The sequence below is a fragment of the Scyliorhinus canicula genome, chromosome 6, assembly GCF_902713615.1.
Source record: "Scyliorhinus canicula chromosome 6, sScyCan1.1, whole genome shotgun sequence".
In the NCBI taxonomy this organism is placed as follows: Eukaryota; Metazoa; Chordata; class Chondrichthyes; order Carcharhiniformes; family Scyliorhinidae; genus Scyliorhinus; species Scyliorhinus canicula.
This window is the reverse complement of record NC_052151.1, coordinates 215,274,991-215,301,293: the sequence shown is the minus strand read 5'-3', so window position 1 is coordinate 215,301,293 and position 26,303 is coordinate 215,274,991. Positions and strand designations below refer to the sequence as shown.

The 26,303-nt window shown below is 43.5% G+C and overlaps 1 protein-coding gene and 1 long non-coding RNA gene across 7 annotated transcripts; one reads left to right on the top strand and one right to left on the bottom strand.

The window, feature by feature from the left end:
* The first annotated feature begins 1,491 nt into the window (after positions 1-1,491).
* Positions 1,492-14,244, top strand: LOC119967865 (beta-1,3-galactosyl-O-glycosyl-glycoprotein beta-1,6-N-acetylglucosaminyltransferase 3-like). Of its 6 annotated transcripts, XM_038800922.1 has the most exons (5): positions 1,507-1,535; positions 6,002-6,024; positions 6,295-6,385; positions 7,601-8,634; positions 11,532-14,244. In XM_038800922.1, the coding sequence occupies exons 4-5, from the start codon at positions 7,855-7,857 to the stop codon at positions 12,114-12,116; spliced, it is 1,365 nt and encodes a 454-aa protein (XP_038656850.1). In that variant the 5' UTR covers positions 1,507-1,535; positions 6,002-6,024; positions 6,295-6,385; positions 7,601-7,854; the 3' UTR covers positions 12,117-14,244. The 6 variants fall into 6 exon arrangements, with proteins under 6 accessions (XP_038656849.1, XP_038656847.1, XP_038656852.1 ...); XM_038800921.1 differs by lacking the exon at positions 6,002-6,024 and having other exon boundaries at positions 1,492-1,535; XM_038800919.1 differs by lacking the exon at positions 6,002-6,024 and having other exon boundaries at positions 1,496-1,535; positions 6,248-6,385.
* Positions 14,245-18,033: 3,789 nt separating this feature from the next.
* LOC119966869 lies at positions 18,034-23,462 on the bottom strand. The gene is made up of 3 exons (XR_005460868.1): positions 23,300-23,462; positions 22,039-22,128; positions 18,034-18,581 (listed from the first exon to the last, which is right to left on the bottom strand). It is a non-coding gene; the product is annotated as an uncharacterized LOC119966869 (long non-coding RNA).
* Between the last annotated feature and the right edge of the window lie 2,841 nt (positions 23,463-26,303).

Below are 26,303 nucleotides of genomic sequence, written 5' to 3'. Positions count from 1 at the left end.
TTGCACCTTTGGCTGAAACTCTGCACCTGGCTTCTGTACGTGCAAAATGTAAAACAGTCTTCTGCAAGCTGTTTGTCCTCACTATGACTGTTTTTCCCTGCAGTCTTATCAGTTCTCCATTTTGTAGCCCAGTGTCCATCTTAGATGGCTACAGTGTACAACGGCATGTCCAGTCCATCAGGTCTGTGAATGTCTGGCACTGATAGCACACTTAAGGCCTCATATGGTGCATAATTTGCGCCTCCTCCTTATCGGCCGGCTCTCCATCCTCAGTGGCTCTCTTTTGTTACTCTGGAGTGCACACTGATGTTGCAGCTTCCTGCTACTCGAGCAACTCTACCTCAGGCAGTCTCAGTGAATCCCCAGAGGCACGGCGGCGAGGAGGAGGGCCATGAATACTGTTTGAATTTCAAAACCCATTTTCTGTCTGGGATGAAAGGAAGACTGTTAGAATGGTGTTTACCTACGTGCCTAATTAGGTCCGCAAGGCAACACAGTAGCCCCGCTTGCCTCTGCGGACTCTGCCGCCACAAGTCCACCCCTTCCCCGCTCACTCCATTTCCGCGTCGCTGGCTCTGTGGGTGCCGGTCCCTCTGAAAGCCACTGGTCCTGGCGCCCGTCCCTGTTGCTTAAGGAAACATGAGCTACCGAGACCCTTGCCACTAGTACGCTCTGCGGCCCCTGCCTGGCGTCCCTCTATAGGGGCTACTGCAGGCGTTGCCCGTCTGAGGTTCGTTTGTTTCTTCCATTTGCCTTTCCAGAGAATATTGGAGACTGATTACTCAATCTATTAAATGCTGAACTCTGCAGCGTTTTACCATGCCAGATAGTTATTGCTTTTTGTGCAGTAAAATATGTAAAGCAGGATCAGCTAAGCAGTAGTGTTATTGAGGGGTGTCCTCCAGCTCTGCAGCACAGGAATTATTCTAACTCCCTACGTAATAAAATGCTGTACCTACCACAGATGACTTCCAATATATTGAACGGTGGAAATTAAACCCTCATTCTCACAGTTGCTTTTTAGCATTGTTGCTCAGCCAAAATTAAACAGGCACATTAAATATTTTCCTCATGCACAGACCGAAGTTCCTGTCGATGCCTATGATGACATTCACACTTCAACACTGGGAAGAAGTCACAAACATCAGATCAATGGTCAGTTAAGTGCACAGAGTCACACTATGATCATATCAAATCTATTTCCTGCTTCATTCAAATTCCTGAAACAGAATTACAATCAATGTTCCGAACAAAATGTGTTGCAGATTAACCTGTCGAAGCGGATGAACTTGATATCATTGGAATTAATGCACTTCCCGGTTGTGATGCAAATCAGGAATTTGTACGGGTATAGACTAGTCCTCCCTGAGGGAGGTGCTCAGTTTCACACAGAGTAACTATCTGTCTAATCTACATTTCGTGACGTTCTAAAAATACACGAACGCGCTCCTGATTGGCTATGGGGTAATAAGCAGGATATAATCTGGAAATAATACTCAGAAGTCAGAAGGAGTTTTTCTCTCCGTAGGATCGAGGTATGTCCGTGTAGTTTCTTATACATTTTAGTACATTTTATTACACCAAATCACTGTGATGTATTTTTAATTGTGTTATCCAACACTCGTGCTTCCTCCAGAAATTCGAGTACATGCCGTGTTTTTCGGTTTTGCTAATTATATCATTCAATTTTCCTTGTCTTCAATTGTTTGCTCGCCCCAGATAGAATGTGCAATATTTCTCTGGATGCAATTTTACTGGCCGATTTAGCTTTACATGCCCGTTCAGGGCACCGATCTAAATCAGAATGAGAGCTCTTCTGATCTGCTCAAGAGAGTGTAGTGTGGCCCACGTTTCGCTGGTTCCACTAACTCCACAAGCGGACTGTTAGTGCAGGAGGGGAGAAAGAAGGAAGCGAAAACGGTTGGGGAAGTGGACTAATTAGTTAGGGGAACAGACGGTGTGTGTGCCGGACCAGGCGTGACTCCACTCTGGGGCCTTCAGGGATATCCATAAACGGCTGCAGATCATCCTAAATAGCTACAGTGCTGACACGTCTGTCGGAGACACCTTGGTACGAATTATATATGTCGAATGTGGAATCAGGTTCTGCCTCAACAAATCCGGAAGATAAGCAGAAGATTAAAAAGCAGAACCTAAAAGGTTGGTATCTCTCGATTATTCATTTTGCCACCTGCTAACGAAGACCGAAGTAAGAGAATAGGGAAGTTGATTACTGGATCATTGCCACAATTATAAGTCACATGGAAACTGTGCTGACTGGAATATATGTGGAAGAACCAGAATGGAAACGATCGTGCACCTGCTATTGGGAGGAGTTTCAACTCGTTCGCCAGGAGGAGGGAATGTCAGTACAATAGGGATACAGCATACTGTCCAAAGGAGCCAAGGCAGAGGGAGTTCAGCCATTTGCGTTATTAGGGGAGTGAGGCAAGGCTGAATGACCTATATTTTAAAGTTGTGCCTATCATAGATAAAACGCATAAATTGAGGGTGTGGAATCGTAATCCGACAGTCGTTATTTGAGGGAGGGGCAGGATTGTCAATTCAACATTTCAGCTAAACAAGCTATTCAGAGCTTCAATGAAAAGCGCCGTGGCTCGTTACTGGTGTGAAAAAGAGGAAATTGTGTCGATTGTTTTTATTTAAGCAGTCAGTTTGCAGTAAGTCAGGTGATACATTGGAAGAATGCAATGGAGGCAAAATCATTGTGCACTAAGTCTTTAAGAGGTGCAGACGGTTTAGCCAAAGGCGGTATCATGACTGGTACAGGTTTGAAGGGCCGATTTCAATAACGCCTTTGACAAGGTGCCGCAGAAGAAATTTAAGCAAGTTGAAAATGAAAATCGCTTATTGTCACGAGTAGGCTTCAATGAAGTTACTGTGAAAAGCCCCTAGTCGCCACATTCCGGCGCCTGTCCGGGAGGCTGGTACGGGAATCGAACCGTGCTGGTGGCCTGCTTGATCTGCTTGCAAAGCCAGCGATTTAGCTGAGTGAGCTAAAGCAGCCCAGTTAGGAGCCCATTATCGGAAAAGTAATATCCTGACATAAATAGAGGATTGACTGACTAACAGAAGGCAGCGAGTGAGGATAAAGGGCTCTTTTTCAGGATGGCAGCCCGTGTGCCTGAGGGGTCGTTGCTGGGACGACTACTTTTCACAACATACATTACTGGTCTTGAAGAAGAAACTGAGGGCCCTGTTGCCAAGCTTGCAGTTGATAAAAAATCTGTCGAGGGAAACTTAGTATTGAGGAAGAATACGGGCTACTGGAGGACATGCACTTGCTAAGAGAGTAGGCAAAACGTAACAGATGTGGGCATCACGGTGGCGCAGAGCGTTAGCCCTGCTACCTCACAGCGCTGAAGTCCCAGGCTCGATCCCGGCTCTGGGTTACTGTACGTGTAGAGTTTGCACATTTTCCCGTGTTTGCTTGGGTTTCGCCCCCACAACCCAAAAATGAACAGGGTAGGTGGATTAGCCACGCTAAATTGACCTTTGATTAGAAAAAAATAATTATTTGCACTAAATTAATAAAAAATATATTAAAAGTAACAGATGGAAAAATATGAATTTATGCACTTTAGATGGAGGAATGGAGGGATAGTCTAAATGGAGGGATTATCTAAATGGGGAAATGTTTAGGAAACCAGGAGCACAAAGGGACTAGGAAGTCCTTGGTCAAGATTATCTTTATGTTAACGTGCAAGTTCAGTTGGCAGTTGGGAAGGCAAATACAATGTTTGCATTAATGTCGAGAGGGGTAGCATAAAATACCAGGCTCCATAAGGTTCTGCTGAGACCCCTTTTGGAGTATTGTGATCAGTTTTGGGCCCTGTATCTATCGGAGGATATGCTGGCCGTGGAAAGGATCCTGAGGATGTTCACAAGAATGGTCCCTGGACTGATCAGATTGTCGCATAAGGAACGGTTCGGGACTCTGGTCTGCGTTCATTGGAGCTTAGAAGAACGAGGAGGGATCATATTGAAACTTACAGGATACTGCGAGCCCTGATGGTGGACGTGGAGAGGATGTTTCCACTTCAGGAGAAGTTTGAACCTGAGGACACAATCTCAGACCAAAGGGACGATCTTTTCAAACAGAGATGAGGAGGAATTTATTCAGCAAGAGGATGGCGAATCTGTGGAACTCTGCCACAGAAGGCAGTGGAGGCCAAATATGTGAGTCTCTTTAAGACAGAAATTGATAGGTTCTTGATTAACAAGGGGATCGGGGGTTATGGGGAGAAAATAGAGAATGGGGATGAGAAAATGACAGCCATGATTGAATGGCTGTGCAGGTTAGATGGGCCTTGCGGCATAATTCTGCTCCTGTGTCATATGGTCTTATTCTATCATGTAATACTAACAATGCTGATCTGACACGTCAATGCCCTTTGCCACATATCCCGATATGACTCTATGGTACTGTCAGTCAACAATTCATAAATCACTGTTTAAAATATACACAATAGGTATGTTAGCTTCCACTACCGTCTCAGATACAAAAATTCTAAATTTCACAGCACTTCGAGGAAATACATTTATCTCTCTCTCGGTCCGTGTACCACCTGGTTGTGGACCTTCCAAAGAAGTGAATCATCGTACTTGACTGTACATGCAAATTATTTGAAATAGTTTGGAGGTTAGAATAAGATCACCTCACAATCTTCAGAATCTGGGAGAATATAGGCTCAGTTTTTCAAATTTCTCATGATAAAACGGTCCCGTTATCCCCAGAACAAGTCTGGTGAACGGTTGTAGCAATACCTCTTGGCAATAATATAACTTCTGCAGCAAGCATACCATAACTGTATTGCTTACTCCAGATGCGGTCGAATAAAACTCAGATGAACGTGAAGCAATACGTCACTACTCCTTGACCCAAGTAATTTTGTTTTCCTTACGGCCTGACATTCCCTTCGCCTTCCTTGCGTGCTGCACGTGCATGGTAGCATTCAGTGACTTATGGGGAAAGACACGAAGATCCTTCTGTAAATGGACCCTTTCTAACGTTGTAACTTTTCGAAATAATTTGTAGATCTGCTTCTTCAACAAAATAGATAACTCGACATTGTTTCCACGTTATATTTCATCTGCTATGTTCTTGGTCACTCAATATATCTTTTCAAATCCTCCTGTTACCGTTTTACATTCATCGCGCAAAAAAACTTTCTCCCCATGGTCTGTAGAGCCCATAAATTGCAAAGATTATATTGCATCACCACATCAAAGTCATAGATATGTATTGTGAACAGCTGGGACCCAGGTAATGATCCTCGAATTACGCCACTCGCCAGTCTCCCAACGTGCGAATGACCCTTTTTTTGCATTGTTTATTTGCTAGCTTGCGTTCATATCATGTTCAACGTATCAGTATCAGTTTGTCGGCCACTCTTTTTCCGTATTCTAAAATCCTCGAAATCCACAGAGTTTTATGCTTTTTCTGGCAACTCCATATGCCTTTTAATAAAATCTCATTCAATACATAAATTCCTTTGTCAGGCACTGTGTACTCGCTTCATAATAAAAAGGCATCCTGAAGGAATGTATAAGGGCTGCAAGCTAAGTATTTTTAAAAGAATATTCATTGTCGATGAACAGTCAGACATTTAATGCATTTCCCAATCCACCTAAACCAATGCGTTCCTCGTGCGTTCATCAGTATCTCAATCCAGCTTTAACACCTTGGCTGCTGATTGAATTTCTTTACTTTAAAACATAAAGTGAGATTCTATCGTATTGTGGTTTGTCATGAATGAAAATTCTTTTACATCTAGATTGTGAATTAGCTCTCCACAATAGATAATACTACATCCGGATTAGCTTGTCCCTGAGTTGGCTCCTCAACATACTGCTCTGCAACTTCAGAAATTCCACTGAACAGAGTCCAGATGTGGGAACGCAATGTTATTGTTTACCTTGAAAATAGAACACGTTTGATCTAATCATTTATCTTCTTCTCCTTGAAATCCTCCCAAAGGTTCCATGCCGCTTGACATGCAGGTACCTATTTCAAGATCATTTTTAGCAAAATCATATTTCAGCATCATACACGGTTTGGTATAATATCAACTGTTAACTCCATATCGTTGCATCTTTCCATAACGACATGAAATGTAACTGAACTTGAATAGCTGACGTCAAGTGTTCTGACACTGACGCCCCATCCACTGGTGGAACGTAATATCTTAAAGCTAATTCATTTAATGCACATTGTCTTATTCAGAACTGTAAATCAAATTGAAAATGCGACTCCCTTCACCTTCTATGCAGAGTGGAACCATACATTCCATCGCATTGCTGCAACACAAGAAGCAGAATTCGGCAGCACATTGCATAGACGAAACGTCCAACACCTCGAAAGGTAAGAACAACAGATGCATAGAAACACCAGCTCCTGCAACTACGGTCAAGAATTCACACCAAACAGTCTTGGAATCATAGTGACATAGAGAAATGTATTTTCCATTGGCTGGAGAAGCTTTGGGGCGGGGCTGGGTGTCGAGAGGTTGGTGGCGTGTCCAGAACCAGAAAAGGCAGCCTCGGAACGAGGGCCTCGCTATTACTGTCTGAGGCTCATAGGGTTCCATCGTTCGGAAAGCGTTAAATTCTTTGACTTCACTGTCGTTGGATCAACAGGCAACAACTCCCTCTCGACTTGCAGCAACAGAACGGTCAAATTCGGTGCACAGCGGTCATTTCTGCTGCAGAGGGAAGGAGCATAGAGCGTGGGACTGCAAGAGGCATATGGAATCCAATTGCAAGGGGGTTGGATAGGGGTTTCTGTGGCCGTAAACGAGACTCCATGATGGTATGTTGTTTCCCAGGTGAAAGCGTCAAGGAGGACTCGGAGCTATTAAGGGAGCTTTTGGGTGGCGAGGATCAGTGGCCATGGTGAAAATTGTTACCCACAACATAGATTTAAAAAACGACGTCATGGAAGCATAATATATGGAATTTGGAAGCAAAGCGAAAAGTCTTACCACAGATGCGGTGATCTCAAGATTACTACCAGTGTCACGTGCAAGTCAGAGTAGAAATAAGATGTATTGGATGAATGTGTGGCTGACCAGATGGTGTGAGGTGGACGGTTTCAGATTCTTGGGGCATTGGGACCGGTTCTGGGAGAGGTGGGACCTGAACAAACTAGACAGGTTACTCAAGAGGAGGGCAGGGACTGATCTTCATGGGACTGATCACCATGGGTGGAAGCGGTACTTGCTCGTGTGTTTGTGGCCGGCATGAAAAGACTCCAACGTGCTGCACGGCAGCTGTATTAAACAGCAATTGTAGTAGAGGTATTGCTAGCTACTTTTTAAGGTCTGTTTAAAACTAATAAAATAGGAAAAGAGGAATCGTGGATTAAGAGGTGACTTCGAGAGATTGATAAAGGACATTACGGCATTGCCGGCAAACTGAATCATTTAAAATTGAGGACGCACAACTCTTCAAATGTGACGCAGCTCTCAAATAGTTAAATGATTTGCTGGTGCGATTTGAGACAATAGGGGGCTAACAAAACAAGGATGCAACGTATTACAGTAGAATCTTATGTTAATTAACTTGTTTTGTTTTTCAGCATACATACTTTCACTGAACAGTCAACACATTGTTTCTTTTGTTCGTTTGGTGAAACCTTCAAGAAGTGGGTAGGGCTTGTTCAACCAAAAGTGTTCTACAAATATTTGCAATGCGTCAACTCAAAGTTCAACGTCGCCAAGAAAGGGGACTGAAACACAGTTAAGAAAATCAAAACGTTCTCCCGGAAGGGCATACACAGAATTACACATCCATCTTTGTACGACACAGAACAATAACGTTACATCGGCCAAAATGAAGGCGATTTTTGGACTGCCTTATCTGAAAGTTAAAGCATTGATTCTTATTCTAGCTGTTTTAATGATGTGTTATTTCGTTGTATTAAACCTGGGCGAAATATCCGGCAGCCTCTCGAAGAGTTTCTCGATACTTTCACTGACTCTCTCAATGGCATGTAGCAGAATTAATGTTGATGCGCTTGAAATCGCTGACAAGCATTCGGTTTGCTCCAATACAATGACCAATAAAACCGTCGAGAAAGTGGACAATGCAACTGGATCCGAAGACAGATATCGACCATTGACAGAAATGGATTATGCAAGGTTGACGTCAGATTGTGCTACTTTCCTTCAAAGCCGCAAGTACATCACTTTCACACTAAATAACGAAGACAGGGATTTTCCAATTGCCTATTCCATTTTAGTTCATTATAAGATTGAAATGTTTGAGAGACTTTTAAGAACAATATACGCACCGCAAAATGTGTACTGTGTTCACGTGGATAGAAAGTCTCCGAAAACGTTCCACTTGGCAGTTTCTTCTATTGCTTCCTGTTTTCAGAACGTCTTTATTGCCAGCCGAATAGAACAAGTTACGTATGGATCATGGTCCAGAGTTCAGGCCGACCTGAACTGTATGAGCGATCTAGTGATGAGCGCTACTCCATGGAAATATCTCATCAACTTATGCGGACAAGATCTCCCTATCAAAACAAATAGAGAGATTATAGAAAAGCTCCTGTCCATCCAAAATCAAAACATAATATTATCTTATCCTCCATCAGCAGCAAAAAAGGTATGTTGTCACCAGAGCAGGAATAGATGATTATTGTCTCCAGATGGAATCAGCGAGTAATTTAAATTTAAGGCAAATAAACCCTTACCGTAGACAGTGAAAATGTGTTATGCAAGGGGTGGCAGGAACGGCGTGGTATGATTGTTCGACTAGTAATCCAGAGGCACAGAATCATGATCTGGGGACCCGTGTTCAAATGCAGACTTGGGAAACGTTGAAATTGGAATTTAATGCATATCTGGAATTAGGAGTCAAGAGGTAAATTAAATCATTGGCAGTTGTGTAAAATCCCATGTGATTCATTTTTGCCTTTAGAAATGAAAACCTGACTTCCTTAGCTGTTCTGTCCTACATGTGACTCCAGATACACAGCAATCTGGTTGACTCTTAAGTGCTCTCAGAGAAAGACAATAAATGCTGGCCTTGGTAGCGAGGCACACATCCAATGGACGAATAAACAACGACTAAGATAAATTTTCAGCTCAGGCATGGTATCCAAAGTTTTGGAAACCTGGTCCGCGATATGCTGAAATAATGACTCCTACTCTTACTATCCTTTCAGACAGTACAGTAATTGCATCCATCGCCCCAATAGTCGAGGATTCCCTAAAGGTAAACATGCAGGTTGAATCTGTGATTAAGAAAGCGAATGCAATGTTGTCATTTATCTCAAGAGGGTTGGAATATAAAAGCAGCGATGTGCTACTGAGCCTTTATAAGGCTCTGGTTAGGCCCCATTTGGAGTACTGTGTCCAGTTTTGGGCCCCACATCTCAGGAAGGACATACTGGCACTGGAGCGTGTCCAGCGGAGATTCACACGGATGATCCCTGGAATGGCGGGTCTAACATATGATGAACGGCTGAGGATCCTGGGATTGTATTCATTGGAGTTTAGAAGGTTAAGGGGAGATCTAATAGAAACTTACAAGATAATACATGGCTTAGAAAGGGTGGACGCAAAGAAACTGTTTCCGTTAGGCGAGGAGACGAGGACCCGTGGGCACAGCCTTAGAATTAGGGGGGGTAAATTCAGAACAGAAATGCGGAGACATTTCTTCAGCCAGAGAGTGGTGGGCCTGTGGAATTCATTGCCGCGGAGTGCAGTGGAGGCCGGGACGCTAAATGGCTTCAAGGCAGAGATAGATAAATTCTTGATGTCGCGAGGAATTAAGGGCTACGGGGAGAATACTGGTAGGTGGAGTTGAAATGCCCATTAGCCATGATTGAATGGCGGAGTGGACTCGATGGGCCGAATGGCCTTACTTCCACTCCTATGTCTTATGGTCTTATGGTCTTAATACTGAAAGCAAACTGCATAGTTGTTACGAAGGGGCATCCAAGGATCATGCAATCAAAACAGCAACTGGTGGCACCAAGCCAAAGGTACGCGGCATGGTGTGGCAGAATATCGAAAAATGAAGTTATAGATGGCAATATCAAGAATTTCGAGCAGTCTACTTTATTCAGTGTCCAATTTTTTTTGTCCAATTAAGGGACAATTTAAAGTGAGCAATTCACCGACCCTGCCTATCTTTGGGTTGTGGGCGTGAGACCAACACAGGCACGGGAATAACCTGTAAAATTGACAGGGACAGTAATCCTGGGCCGCGATCACACCTGGGTCCTCGCCATTGTGTGTCAACAATTCTATACCGCGCCACTGTTCCGCATCAACTGAAGGTGTTACTGTCCTTCATGTAAATTAAAAATTTATACTTGTCAAACCAGCCCGTGTTTACTTAGCAAACCTCAGTTAAATACTCCCTCAGCTCCTCCTTATTAAGAAAATATGCAAAACTACCATACGCTGATCATTATTGAAATTCTCCCAGATTATCGAATGGTAAACCCGTTGCAGCGCGAAAGAAAAATATCGACCCAACAAAGTCGCTGTCGGCTTGACAATAATAATTGATTTTTAGCCAGCAAGATTCTACTGTTTTTATTCCCAGAGCCGTTTGCATTCCTCCTTTTCAAGTAACAATCCAAAGCGCCTTTTAAGGCTTTGACTGAATGTGCTTCCATTACATTCTCGAGCAGCGTTTTCCGCATCTTAGTCACTCGCTATTTTATGTCCCTTCTTTAGTAAGCCCCGTGACATATCTATACAGAGTGATAAATGATCGTCCTTGAAGGAACTCATGGAACCACTGACAACATTTTGGGAAATGAGCTCCGCTCCTCGTCCCGCCACCCACCTTTCACTTTCAGAAGGCAAGTAGCTAATTCATTTGGAAAACATCCCCGCTCATACAAACACCAAATATCCATGATACCACAACTTCGCTGCCAGATGTTAATGAGTACACAACTCCATACTCAGAATGACATGCCTCTTTCCGACGCACCAATTATTAACCTCATCACCCATTCAGAACGACTGACAGAGAGATAGTGGGCCCAAAAGAAGTTCAGATCTCCAACACCTGAGAAAACATCATGTGAATATTAGGAGGGAAATATGTATGCTTATTTGCAGATGTACAATTACCCATGCGAATCGTATAATCTTAAAACGCGCTGTTGGGATCGTTCTCATCAATTAAAATAACTTATTTTATACTGTTTAACATATGAAATTATGAAGCAACCTGCTCCTGTAACCAGCTAAAACATATATTTATTTCCTACTTTCCCATTAATTATGACATTACATTTGGTGCAGGAGGGATCAATCCAGACTCCCTTTAACCAATTGTTTTTTTGCACTAATATCTGCTTGCAGTGATTCATTAACCTGAATTACACGAGGAATTTAAAATAAATAAACACGATTTGTCCCTGCACACTCTGCAAGTTCAAAAATATGTTTTCTTCACGATTGTACACACTTTGCATTGAGCATTTTGTCGTTGATAATGTTCGATCAATCACTCCATGTTTGTGTCACTTTCAGAGACGATGGCTTTACCAATATGAAGTTGGTCGAGAGATTAAAAAAAGTGCACGATTGAAGAAGAAACCACGGAATATTACAATGTTCGTAGGGAACACATATATTGCCGTTACGAGGGCATTTGTTAACTACGTGCTGAGTAATTTTGAGATCCAGCAATTTTTCAAGTGGTCAAAAGATACCTACAGTCCCGATGAACATGTTTGGGCGACGATCCACAATATTCGCGGCGTGCCAGGTTCCAAATGGTCTAACGGCAAGACTCACATCTTGCAAGACCCGGTGATCAGCCATTTGATTAAATGGAGATTCCTTCAAGATGTCGGTGAAAATCGAGAGACATGTGCAGGAATATATCGGCATAATATTTGTGTCTATGGCACTGGAGACTTGCACTGGATACTGCGGCATCCAAACCACCTCTTTGCCAATAAATTTGATTCCGCAATGGACAACACGGCGGTTAGATGCATTGAGGAATATCTCAGACAAAAGGTTATCAAGGAAATCAATTTCTCGACGTGCAAGCTTGAAGAAACGATTGAGAATGCTACAGATAACAATGTTGTGGATACAACTGAATGATGCAAGCAGGGTGACCTTTGGTTGACTGTTTGAAATAAAATGCCGGACATTTGTGTTTTCTGTATGCATCGTACAGTTTTCGATTTGTTCGCTGATCTGCACATGAACCGCAAATTCCAATGTTATTTGATAACTGCTAAAATATGCAATTACTTCATGTATGGCTTTGGATTTTTAAAAAAAATAGAGTACCCAATTCATTTTTTCAAATTAAGGGGCAATTTAGTGTGGCCAATCCACCAAGTTTGCACATTTTTGAGTTGTGGGTCGAAACCGATGCAAACATGGACAGAATGCGTAAACCCCACATAGACATTCACCATGGATGAGCTCTAATATTTATCTATTGCATTCGCTTGGTTTCCAATATCTTCGTAAGTGGAAAACCGTTATCCTCTCTAGCCGATTGAATACTTTGTCATACTAAAACATACGATCATGCTACTCATCAAGAACTTTTGCAGAACAAAATACAGCGATGGTTAGGTGACACTGCACCGTATTGGTTAACACTGCTGCTTCGTAACTCCAGGGACCGGTTTGAATTCCAGTCTCGAGTGACTGTCTGTCTGCAGGTTACAATTTCGCCATGTCTGTGATGGGTTCCTCCAAAAGCTTCGGTTTCCTCCCACCGTATAAAGATGTGCAGGTTAGCTGTATTGGCCAATGATATCGTGTCCGATAAAGGTTAGGTTAGGTGGGGTTATTGGGTTATCCAGATAGTATGGGGGACTGTCACTATGTAGGGCCCTTTCAGAGGGACGGTGTAGACTTGATGGGCTGAATTATTACCTTCTGCATTGTAATGATTCAATGATTCTATGTACACACGTCCTACTAATTGCACAACTGTAGCTCCCAATGTAACGCCAGGATATTGTAATTAATCGTCAAGGCAAAAGTACCAAAACAGAAGCACAAGTCAATCCAATCAGGACTGATGTAACAACTGCAGTACTATTAAAGTTTTGTGTTTTAAATTTTTTCAGTTAAAAGCTGATGCTGGCAGCATGATGAACGGAGGTCCGGCTACCCTCTCTCGAAGGCAACAGTAAATTCTCGCGAGAAGGATCTAGATATCTCTCTCCAGTAGGTCTCTGTCATGGCTAATTTCCTGCACAAAAAGCCTATGGGTGCTGTTTTCCAGAAACTTTGCACGGTGGGAGGAAACCGGAGAACTCAGAGAAACCCAACACAGGCATGGCGAGATTACAACCTGCAAAGGCTTGTAGACAAATGGCGATCTTAAAGAACAGTTTTTTGCGAAAGAAGGTGCATCTCCCGGTAAAGATGAGTGACGCATTTCTAATCTTCAGACGAATTAATCTACAAAATGATCAAAAATGGTCTTGAACTCAAAGAGTTCGATTTGTCAGCTTGCTGTGAGGAAATATGTGGTAAAACCATCCTCTGGAACAAAGATCCTTTCATCTCTCAACATATGATTGGCGCTCTTTCCATCCGTCTGTGTTTATCTGGTGTGTGTGCACGCGGGGGAACGGGCAAGTTACGCAGGGAATTGGATATAAACAAATAGGTAACCAGTTGTATTGCCATAACGTAAACATTATGTCTAATGCTATGAATAAACAGTAATTGTGTTTACAGTTACAGACCTGGTGACTGATTATTGCCAACAGCCAACAACCTCATACTTCGAGTATGTTTTTCAATAATCATTGGTTGATTCACTTGTTTTGTCACTGTGGTTTCCTTAGGGCTGTACTTTATCGTATACTAGCTCAGGGTAGCGAAGCACATTTTTGACCAGGCCTCCGACACTGGAAAATCAATGATGAACTGGCAATCTCCAACATTGGGCATTTGACGGTTTGGAGGTAAATCTCGCTGATGTAAGCAGAAACCCCCTCCCAGCTCACTCCAAAATGAATGATTGAAACAGTCCTTCGAGAAAATGTTTCAGTTCCCAATTTCTGGCAAAAAACTGACTTGAGTTTTTGTGTGGATGAGAATGATTTAAATTGATTCAACAGGAAATTGTGGTTAAAGATTTGTTTTAATATTAGGCACGGCTAATATCTTCAGCATAACGTAATATGCCGTGTAGAATTTGACTACTAGGCCCATTCCTTTTCATCATTGTCATTAAATTACTTCTTGCTTTAAAGTTTGTAAGTTTCAGTTTATTTTTTACACCACAAAGGTAAGGTGTTGCCTTTCGACAAAAATACCTATTGATCTAAAGCAAAAGCCAACACACTTGCCACATTATTTGTCAAAAGGAATTCCTCTCTGATTCAACCACACTCGTGCAGCGTTTTGCGGGCAAGAGCAAATGATGGACGAATTCACCAGAGAACCAGAGTAATGCTCTGGCAGCCCAGGTTCGAGTAATGATGAAAATGAAAATGAAAATGAAATGAATATTTTTGTTTAATTAAAAAATAAAATAAAATTTAAAGTACCCAACTATTTTTCCAATTAAGGGGCAATTTAGCGTGGCCAATCCACCTATCATGCACATATTTTTTGGGTTGTGGGGGTGAAACCCACGCAGACACGGAGAGAATGCGCAAACTACTCGCGGACAGTAACCCGGATTCGAACCCTGTCCTCAGGCAGTAGACCGTAGGCAGCAATGCTAACCACTGTGCCATAGAATTTACAGTGCATAAGGTGGCCACTCGGCACCTTGCAAAACGTATCCTACTTAAGCCGACGCCTTCACCCTATATTTAAAAATTCATGAGAGAAAGGGTTTGATTTTTTAAATTTTCCGAACAGAAAATGTAGAAATTAGAATAGGATAGGTTCAAAGAGAACCATGTTGGGCTACGCAACTGTCTGACTCCGAGAATATTAAACCACGCCCTTAAGACTCCGAAGATAGTTCACCCTTTCTGCAGACAGCTGTTATAATTTAAATATATCAACAGAGTTTTAATAAATTAACTTTCTAAAATTATGTTGTTGGAACTTTTTGATCGGTATGATTTATATTTGCAAAATCATTAGACTCCTGACCGAAATCACAATTTGTTCATTTTTTGTTTCCATCTTCGAAGTATTTTATTCGACAAGAATGTTAGACAAGGAAATTTGCATGTTTATTTAAAGATAAAACAGCAAATACATATATTTACACACAATTTTTTGGAATTTTTGTTAATATTTTGAAAAAATCTATTTAATCGCAGCAAATTATAAACTAGAGATAGACAATGAGATATCTTAACAATGAAATTGTCATTTGAATTTATATCAATTTCGACTGTAAAACGTCTACTGTTATATTGTAAGTTGATTTTCAGAAATGGAAATGATATTTGGGTGAACAATGATCAAGAATAAAATGTTCTCATGCATGGAAACAAGGCGAAATATGTAATGTATAGTCGTAGAGTCATAGAGGCTTACAGCATGACACAGACCCTTCGGCCCAACATGCCCATGCCAGCTAAATGCTTTGTAAAACACAAAATTGTACTTCTGCCTCTGAAAGCTCGTTCCAGATACTTGCCACTCACGGAACCATATAATTTACAGTACAGAAGGAAGCCAATTGGGCCTATCGAGTGTACATCGGCTCTTCGAAAGAGCCACTTAATTCGCACAAATCCACCCTATCCAGTAACCCCACCCAACAATAAGGGCAATTCTCAACACTGAGGGCAATTTATCATGGCCAATCCCCACCTAACCTGCACATCTTTGTGCTGCGTGAGGAAACCGCAGCACCCAGGGAAAACCCACGCACACAGGGGAAAAGCATACAGACTCCTCACAGACATTTACCCTAACCAGGAATCGAACCTGGGACCCTGGAGCTGTCAAACAATTTTGCAAACCAGTATGCTACCGTTCTGTCCCTGGAACAATTTCCACTCACCTCTGTAAAGTTTCTCCAGGGCCCACAAATTAAATAAGTGTCTAATTTTGCTCTCGTTTTTTTGTGTGAGGAAATAGTTTGGGAATAAAAAAAAGATGCAGCATCAAATAGGAACTTGAACAATAAAAATTGGGTGTTAGTTCAATGTTTTAATTTGAAACTGGTTTATTTCCAATGAAATGAAAATGCAGATGAAAATGTTGATTTTTATTTGTTTTTATCTTCTCCAATAAAGGGTCAATTTAGAATGGTCAATCCACGCACACAGCATATCTTTTGAATTGTGGGGGTGAGGCACTAACTGGCACGTGCAGAATGTGCAAACTCCACACGACAGTGAGCCGGGGCCAGAATCGAAACCGAGTCCATTCTGTTAGAACATAGTAAACGTAATATAACCTTTTCTCCAGACTGCCCCTCAGTCTAGTGCTTTAGAAAACGATCCGTAATGCACATCAGGAACTCGTTCAGGCAGTACGAGTGCTTATTTGTTTTTAACGATATTATATACAAGTTGAGCAAATCCAATGCGGAATGAATCTCTGATCTCCTAACAAATGCCACAGAGATCACCCCTGTGAAATCGAAAAAATATCTTCAAGCAGTGTAAATTTTTAAGTTACAAAAAGAGATAGAGAACGTATTGCACCCTATTATTATATTGTTCTTTTCTGACAACTACTTGGCCAGTCAGATTCAGCATGCCAAGCATAGGACGAGCCGAGCATTCAGCATGAAAGACATTCAACATGCCTAGCAATCAACAGCTATGTTATCAGATTGTTTTCATTGTGGCCATCGTTTGAAATATGGTTATTGTGCTTCTATCAATGAGTGCAAAGTAGAAAGTTATTTTCAACGTTTTACGGTTTCATAGTAAACACTATTTCACAGATCTCGCTCTCTCACAATTCATGTTTGGCAGAGCAGCTGTTTTCATGTTTTCACTCCGGATTGAAACAATTTACTAATAACAACGTTACTTTGCCTAAAATCAGAACAAAGTCGTTCTCGCTAGCTAAACAGTTGAGCTCAGTTGCATCCAATTTGGTGATATATGAAACAAAAATAGTAGGGACTCAGAGCAATGAATGCAAATCTCCACATTTTTATTTTAGCGTGTGTACTATTAATGATAGAAAACATCCAGTTCGAGTATGGGTACATCATCAGCACAAGAGCATCAATCTGCGAGATGTTGAAATTGCTTTAAATGCATAACGTCCTGTTGCCCCAACCTAGGGTCACTGGGTACTCCAAAAAGGCGCTGGTAAATTCAGAGTAAGGATTTACCCAGCGATTGCGTAGAAGTGCTTACTTCCACTGGTAAGTTCAGCTGGGTTGTGAACCATCCCACAGAAGCGATTTCAGCCTCTAACTTCGGATGATTCTCCCAATTGTACCCTGAAAATTATGCTGAAAGAGTTAGAGGATAAATTATATCTTATCATTCCATTTTATGTATATTAGAACCCCAGATCCAAACTAAACGGAGAATTCCCCCACCAAAAAAAAGAATTACTCCTTTTGACCGACCAGCTACCGCCGCTTGCTGACTTTGTACCCCCGGTGCCACCTGAGCCATTTTCGTATCGACCCAAGCCTCCTCTCCCCCCCCCCTCCCCTACCCGCCCCCTCTCTCTCCTCTCCAACTCAAAAGGCCAATCAAGTCCCAAGTCGCCGGACAGATCTGCTCTTAACCTCCGTCCAAAACCACCGGGCAAAGACACCTCCTGGTATAACTGGTTCGAATCCGTCTCCAGGTTCGACCGCGTTCGACACCCATCTCACCTACTGACATCTCCATTGTCAAAAACAGCATCGCTGCGATCCGGCAACCTCCCATGCCCGGACAGAAGCAATCCCTTCCTGGACTAACCACCGCCCCAGGTCCAATCACCACTTCAGACTGAATTCGGATCGTCCCCCGCTCCTCCACCTCTCAGACCCGATTTCCCCTCTCGATGCCCGCCACTCCCCTAACCTCCGGCTTCACCAATGCAATCTCCGCGATTGACAACCCCCCTTGCTAATCTACGCCCCATACCCGCCCGATCCCATCCCTCCTGGTTGTGTCTCCCCGAATATCCTTTGAGCTAAGCCGACACAACACACCCTCCGGCAGTTTTCCCTTAATATATGTGAATGCTCTCTTCCAATTCCCGATACCTCTCCCCTCCCCACGCTTTCCCACCTCTCCTCCACCCCAGGTCTGTACTCCGCACTACCCTCCCGTCACCTTCACCCAGGTCAGCCACAACCCCTCACCTCCGAAACCCCCTGCCCCTCTTGGTTTTTTCCTCGATCACCCTTACTACTTACTTGTCGGATTTTACCGCTGCCCTTTAACTGAGCCTTTGAACCTAGTTTTCTAAGAATGCTAAATTATGATGCTGCGCTCCATGTACTTCACGTGATTTTCCGGGGGCAGGCTTTGCTGCTACAATCTCATCCAGTCTGAGTGAAGAATGTGCGGCGCGACAGGACCATCGGAATGCCAGCGAAGGTAAATCTGTCGAGTGATGTAAGGAGACGGGCATCACCAGCCTTTATGCTTGCTGTTGAGCTGACTTATGCCACTGCCAGCAGATTTGCTTCCCGAGTTTCCTGTCAAACTGATGTCAAAAATAGAAAATAATGAGTAACGGAGCAAATGTATTTTGATGCGAGATCGTTAGCTCCTTTAAGAACATAAAGAAGCAAATAGTTTTAGCAAATGTATGCAGATATTTCACTATCACCGCGAATTAAGCTCAAATGTGATGAACTTTAGCATTCGAGCAGAGGATTATGAAGTGGTATCCGATGGACCATCCGTTCTACACAGCTCTCCATAATCCATTCCCAATAAGACAATTGACAATTAAGGTGGTTGAGCGTGAAATTAGCAATAATTCAGCATCGCTTGTTTCAATTTACCGGACCAGACCAATTTCGTCCGGAAGTACGTATCATATGTATTAACAATAGAGCAACACATTAATGCTGTGACTTTCTATGGTTACTGCGAATAAATAAATACTATAAAATTGATACGACTAACATCCGCATGAGCCCTCATTCTCAGTGTCTTTCCGGACATTGGAAGTATCTCCTTTAAAATATATTGTGAGGCGAATCATGGAATATTTTTAGAACAGATATAGATAGGTTCTTGATAAGGATAAACAAGGTCAAATCTCCGCAGATCCACAGGGAATGGGCGTGGTTACAGATGAATATTTCACTTCAGTATTTACTGTTGAGAACGCAACAAATGTTAGTGAAATTTGGGAAATACAAAAATTGCTGTCTTCCGAAGCGTTCATATTACAGAGAAGGAGGTGCTGGAGATATTAAAACGCATCAAGATATATGAATCCCCGGGTTCTGACGAAATCTTTTCCAGAACGTTGTGGGAGTCTATGAGAAATTGCCTGCCACCTGGCTGAGATATTTCAATCATCGAAAGTGACAGGAGAGGTCCATGAAGGTTGAAGGGTAACAAAAATTGTGCCCTTGATCAAGAAGAGCTGCATGGATAAGCCTGGGAACTAGAGGCCAGTTAGCCTTACTTCTGCAGTCGGTAATTTGTTGAAAGGTATTCTGAGGGATAGGATCTACCTGTATTTCGACAGGCAAGGTCTAATTTGTGAAATTCAGCATGGCTTTGAAAGGGTAAATCACGTTTCATCAATTTGATTGAGTTTTCTGAAGGTGTAACCACGAAGGTAAATGCAGGCAGTACAATCGACGTTGTCTACATGGACTTCAGGACGACCTTTGACAAGGTACTGCATGGTAGGCTGTTTCAAAAGTTTAAATCTCACGGACTCAGGGTGCAATAACCATTTGGATACAAAATTGGCTTCGAGACCGAAGCGAAAGCTGGTTGTGGAAGGTTATTTTTTCAAACTGGAGGCCAATGACCAGCATTGTGCCTCAGGGAAAGCTGCTTGGTCCACTTGTATTCTGGATATATAGTAATGATTAAAAAAAGAATGTAGGAGGCATGGTTTGTAAGTTTGGAGATTACATCAAGATTGGTGGGCATAGTGGATAATAATGAAGGCTATATAAAATTGCAACAGGATCAATTGGGATAGTGGACCGATGAATGGCAGATGGAGTTCAATTTGGATACCTGTGAGGTGATGCATTTTATTAGGTCAAATTAAGGCAGGACCTACTCAGTTAATGGTAGCCAGGTGGGGAGATGTTCAGAACAAATAGATCTAGCAGTACAGGTTCAAATGTCCTTGAAGGTGGAGTTGCAGATGGACAGGATGGTGAAGAAGGAATTCCACATGCAACGTTTTATCAGCGAGAATATTGAATACAGGAGTTGGGGACGTCTTGTTGAAGTTGTACAAGACATTGATAAGACCACACATGGACTATTATTTTCAGTTCTGGTTACCCTAATAAAGGTAGGATATTATTAAACAAGAAAGAGTGCAGATGAGATTGAAGAGGATGCTTCCACGTCATAATGATCTGAGCAATAAGGAAAGGCTGAATAGGCTGTGACACGTTTCCCCTGTAGCGTACGAAGTTGAGGGCACCGGGCAACACGGTAGCATTGTGGATAGCACAATGGCTTCACAGCTCCAGGGTCCCAGGTTCGATTCCTGCTTGGGTCACTGTCTGTGCGGAGTCTGCACATCCTCCCCGTGTGTGCGTGTGTTTCCTCCGGGTGCTCCGGGTTCCTCCCACAGTCCAAATATGTGCAGGTTAGGTGGATTGGCCCTGATAAATTGCCCATAGTGTCCAAAATTGCCCTTAGTGTCGTGTGGGGTTACTGGGTTATTGGGATATGGGGAGGTATTGACCTTGGGTAGGGTGCTCTTTCCAAGAGCTGGTTTAGTCTCGATGGGCCGAATGGCCTCCTTATGCACTGTATATTCTATAATTCTATAAGTGCTGATCTGATAGATGTTTATAGAATAATGTGGGGCATAAAGAAACGGAGAGAGTGAATATATTTTCCCAAAGGTAGAGGGATATAGAACTAGAGGGCATCGATTTAAGGTGAGAGATAAAAAAGAGATCAGAGGGGAATTTTATTTTCACACAGAGGGTGCAAGCAGCTGCCAGAGGCAGTGGTAGAGGTGGTACAATGTTTTCCTTTAAAACACAGTTAGATAGTTACATTGGCAGAGTTGTTGTCGATGGATATGGGCCAAATGCAGGCAAGTGGGACTAACTTTAGGATAGAAACTTGGCGGCATGGACATGCTGGGCCAAAGGCCCGCTTTCTGTAATGTAAATATCTCTGACTATCTAAGAAAGGGATGAAAGGTTAGCGAAGATACGGAGGCATGCTGGGTTGAGATTTAAATCAGACCTGCCACGGCTTATTGAATAGCGGCGATGGCATTTGGCCTACTCGTTCTGCTAATGTACATGTCTGTGTCTATGTTCCAATGTTCGTTGGGTTCACATTGCACATGAGGCATTAACACTGATTTTCTCTCTACCTATGCGTCACCTGTTTTCCCGCACTTTCTGTTGTTACCTGGAACATTGAAATTAGTGTTAATTGTTTGGAGGAATGTGCAACATATAAATAAACGTTCTTCAGAACTCCAAATTTGATGGGGGGCCTCCAAAGCTTTTCAAAATTTTATTAGTTTTGTTTCAATCTCTGAGTTCTGGCATCCGCAGTTATTAACTCGTGATGCATATTTACTGACGCCTTCATATTCAAACATCTGGGGCTATGTGTATGCACGGGAATGTGGTGGTGGGGTTGGCGCTCGGAGCAGGGTGCGTTTAATAAGAACAACTCAAATTTGGAATGAATGATAAAAGCATTTCCCATTACAAATGGTAGTGAGGGATTTTATTATTAGATAACAATTTGGGTTACCTCAATATTGCTCAAAGTGATACATAGTCACACGCACATTCCTCCCTGCGAATAGTACAGGCAGTTTGTTCGTAGCAAAGCTTCAATGATGGTGGGTGAGGACTAGTATGTTTCGGCAATATGAATGCCTTTTATGTTTTATTTCTGAATTCGACACTTTTTTACATGGGTCCTGTGGCATTAAATATTTGAATACATTTCAGCGGTGCAGGCCCACTTACCAGATGTTGATCTGAGAAGTGATTTTTTTTAATGTATCCTCGGGAGTCTTCCGGAGTGAAATTTGGCTCTGTCCTCAAACCGTATTCCACCTAAAACATTGAAAAAGTTTGCACAGGTTCATCGAGGCTCCCAGGAACGTCAAGGAGAAGAAATAATTTGTGCACACATTGTAACAAATCCCCGATTATTATTTCCGCCGCTCGCTTGCACGGTGGCTGGTATGGCTGCCTCACTCAGCTAGGAACACGGGTTCAATTCGGATATCGTTCTGCAGTTTGCATTTTCACCCATTCTTTACATTCCATTCCTCCGGCTGCTCTGGTTTCCTCTCGCAGTGTAAAATGCGCAGGTTCGGTGCATTGGTCCGAGAAAATGCTCCTTTATTTGCAACAATGTTTGGGTTCGGTGTGGTAATTGGTTTAGGGCCGTGTACTGAGCATTGGTAGCTTATCATAGAATGTACAGTGCAGAAGGAGACAATTCGGCCCATCCAGTCTGCACCGGCTCCTGTAAAGAGCACCCTACACAAGGTCAACACCTCCAACTTATCCCCATAACCCAGTAACTGCACCCAACACAAAGGGAACTTTTGGACACTAAGGACAATTTATCATGGCCAATCCACCTAACCTGCACATCTTTGGACTGTGGGAGGAAACCGGAGCACCCGGAGGAAACCCACGCACACACGGCGAGGATGTGCAGACTCCGCACAGACAGTGACCCAAGATGGAATCGAACCTGCGACCGTGGAGCTGTGAAGCAATTGTGTTGGCCACAATGCTACCATGCTGCCATAAACATTGACCTTTTGGCTTCCAGGCTTTTCATCTCTGGACTCGTGTCTCGTGAATTTTCTCAGCGTTACAATTTACAATTTTTTTTATTGAATTCAAATTTCACCACCTGCTGTGATGGGATTTGAACCTGGGTCCCCAGAGCATTACCCTGGGTCACTAGCCCAATGACAATACCTCTACACAGCCGACGCAGGTCCGATGGGAAATTCGCCGTTTTTCTGCACTCTAGGAATTCCATGGTTTTATGAGCTGACTATTGCAATACTCGAAGTTACAGAGACCATGGTGTCTTAGGTCACCGTCAAAAAGAGCGAAGCAACAAGCAAGTTAGGAGATACATTTTTTACCATGGATCATGTCAGGGAATAAGATAAAGACTGAAAGTGGACGGAAGCCGTACAATGAGCTTCACAGAGAACAGCAGAGTAAAACATGAACTGAAAAATAGTATATCTTTTACCTTGATTCAGCAACACTGTGCAATTAACTTACATGCAAGTCGAACTTCAGAGCTATTGCATTGAATCAAATCGAAGTCCTTTCAATTTTTCAGCAAGCTGCACACTGTGAAGTTGATCTGATTTGTGATTTGTGGAAGTTAGAACTGCAACCTCTCTGTGAAATCTGACTCCTGCCTTTGGGTCGCAGTTGAATTCAAACAAGCCTCCTTTGTCTTCAGAACAGGGAGCGGCTCCGCGAGTGAAAGCCGTTCGAACCAGTTTGACAGCCACTGCCATCAGAATTTGCAATTATTTTACTTGTTACAGAGCGCTTTTGTAAAGAGGAAACGAGTTAAAACGAATAGTTATATTTCCATCGCACACAGCATTTGTTTACAGAAATGTCCTTCTGATTTGTCAATGATTGCCCATCAAACATAATCGGTGACCTGCGCGAACCTACATGCAAACCGAGAATATTAACCATTTCGCCACTGAATAAAACGATCACTGAATAACACCTAATTGCAAAATGACAGAAAAACAGAGTGCAGTAAATTCCCTTCAGCCGATCAACCCTGCACCCTCACATGAAAGGCACGTGATTTGCCAACGCCAATCCCATTTTCCCATTTTCCAGCACTTGGCCCCCAGGCTCTAATGTGTGAGACTTTCTGGCTTTTGTTACAACTCGTCTCAGGGCTGCTCTCATGCACGAGGTAACCTCAACATTGTCAATCGACTGCAGACGCAAATGTTACTTTCTCACATAGACAAGAGCTTACCCGTCTTCTGTGCGGCGTGTGGAGTCACAATGTTCTTCGCAATCAGAGCATTTTGCAGAGAATTTATTGCAGCAAACGTTATGCGAATATTTTAGAGGGAGGGAATGCAATGACAGATTTTCTCTCCAGTTTATCCTGTGTATCTTTCTCTGCAAGTATTAAATGTTTACGTGAGCCAGCGACACAGCCTGAAGGAGCGGTCCGAAATATTTTCAAAATATTTATCTTGCTAGGAACTTTGGTTGTTTCTTTCAACTTATCATGGCTTTACGATGGAAATGTTCCACTGCAACCACACAACAACGAACCGAGAACGTCGATCTCTGCCATTGCACTATTAAATGAAGAAACATCAGTTGGGGGGGGGGGGGGGCGTATTTAATGCAAAACGAGACGGCATATTTGGTTATTATAGATGTGTTAAGTCAATGTTCGCTCAGCCTTGACTATATTTCATCTCATACCCGAACGTGTGAATAAATATTCTTCATTCCGTTTTGCACAACTGTAAATTGTCAACGAAGCGGTACATCCCACCTTTCCGGACGGGACGAAGAGGTGGATGTGAGAGGACTCATATATCTGATGGAAACATAAAAGATTAAGGGAAGGATTCTCCGCATGTCTACAGCAAATTCGTTTCGGCACATAATAGTCTTCGCGACAAAATCGCGGTAGCTCCTGTTTAACTGCAAATCCCCCAAAATGGCCTAAATGTTTCGCTCGTTTCGCGGCATTTAAGAACAGTAGACACATCATTAGCCGACCTGATATGCTATGCTACGGTGCCACCAAATTTCACAATCTCCGATGGGCAGTGCCAGTCCTGGCGTCACGCTCTGGTCTCAAACAGGGTGTGCAATCTCGTGGCCATGGAGCACAGGGAGTGCATCATCTCGGTCTGGGACAGCACCACACTGTCGGTTTTTGCCTCATCAGCCATTGACTGGGCCACCTCCCTCTGAAAAGGGCCACTCCGCCCAGTGTCTGGGCAACGCTGCCGACTTTCCCAGCTATGGTATGCTGTGACAAGACTCTGCTGAAGAGCGCCGCTGCAATATCCCATGGTGGTACATGGCTGGCTCTAAGAGTGCAGCCCTGTACAGGCCTCAGCCACCACCTGCACAAAATGCCACCAGACATTGGGCACGCAGATCTGTAGCCTCAACCGCCCCTCCCCCCATGCCTCCACCACGGACGCCACTGGTGCAGGTATGGCCTGGGTGTCAGGCAGGTCCGGATCCACCCCTGCTCCTGGACATGGATGAACTCCTCTACCTGCATGTGCTGGATTCTCGCCGTCATCCCCTCTTGCAGTTCCTTTGTCTCTGACTGCAAATAAACTAAGGCTGAGGCTGAATTTTCAAGAAGGACAGGACCAATCTGGACAGCAGTTGGTTCTTTGGGCCAGCCTGCCTTCCGACTTGGCTGCTTCTAACTGCACCTGCTGTACCGGATGTGATTTGTGTTGTGCATCAGATAGTGTGCCAGTAGCCTCTTCACGAAGTGCCCAACCGAGGTGATGGGCTCTGGAATGGCGGAGTGTGCAGCAGCCAGCTGTGATTTAAAGCCAGTGTCATCCTCTCAACCAAATTTCGGGGTGTCCTGAGGCTCGGGCGGACGGCTGGTGTTCGGGCTGATCGCCCCACCTCAGCTCTGTTGTCTGCAGGTCACTGTCTGGCGGCAGGGTACTGCTGATTGACTGGCTCCATCTTCGACAGATCCTCCAAGACACAACATGACATGTCTAATTGGATAGCTGGCCAGCGAAGCGTGGTGGCCGGATACGGGGCTGAGGGAAGTGAGCAGGTGGTTGTGGTGACGGGGTGAGGGGTGGTAACGTGGGGGTGCTTGGGCCGCGAGTTGGTGTGGGATATTGGGGTGATGGGGGTAGGGGGTTAAACCGGTGGGTGGAGTGGGTAGGGTGAGAGGGGCTACACTGCGGGGTCTCACTTGTTCGCCCGTGAACACACTCCAACGCGGCAATATCTCTTTAATCTGGGCCACTGGCCAAGTTCAGAGCCCTGTGCTCGGGCATGGTGAGGGGCTACAGTTCTCGTGGTCCCCCTCCAGTCTTCTCCCGTTCCATCGATTGTGCGCGGTATTCTCCCAGTGGAGGTGGGGGGGGGGGGCACATGCAACTACATTGTTAGATGGTCCGATGCATGTAGTCCAGGGTTTGTATGGATGGTGGCTGTGGTACCCAGGGCATCCAGCCAAGGTATCTGGCATGAATGCT

Coding starts and splice junctions, on each gene's coding strand:
- LOC119967865 (XM_038800921.1), top strand. CDS start 7,855: ATGAAGGCGATTTTTGGACTGCCTTATCTGAAAGTTAAAGCATTGATT. Junction 8,635..11,531: donor CTCCATCAGCAGCAAAAAAG/GTATGTTGTCAC, acceptor TGTCACTTTCAG/AGACGATGGCTTTACCAATA.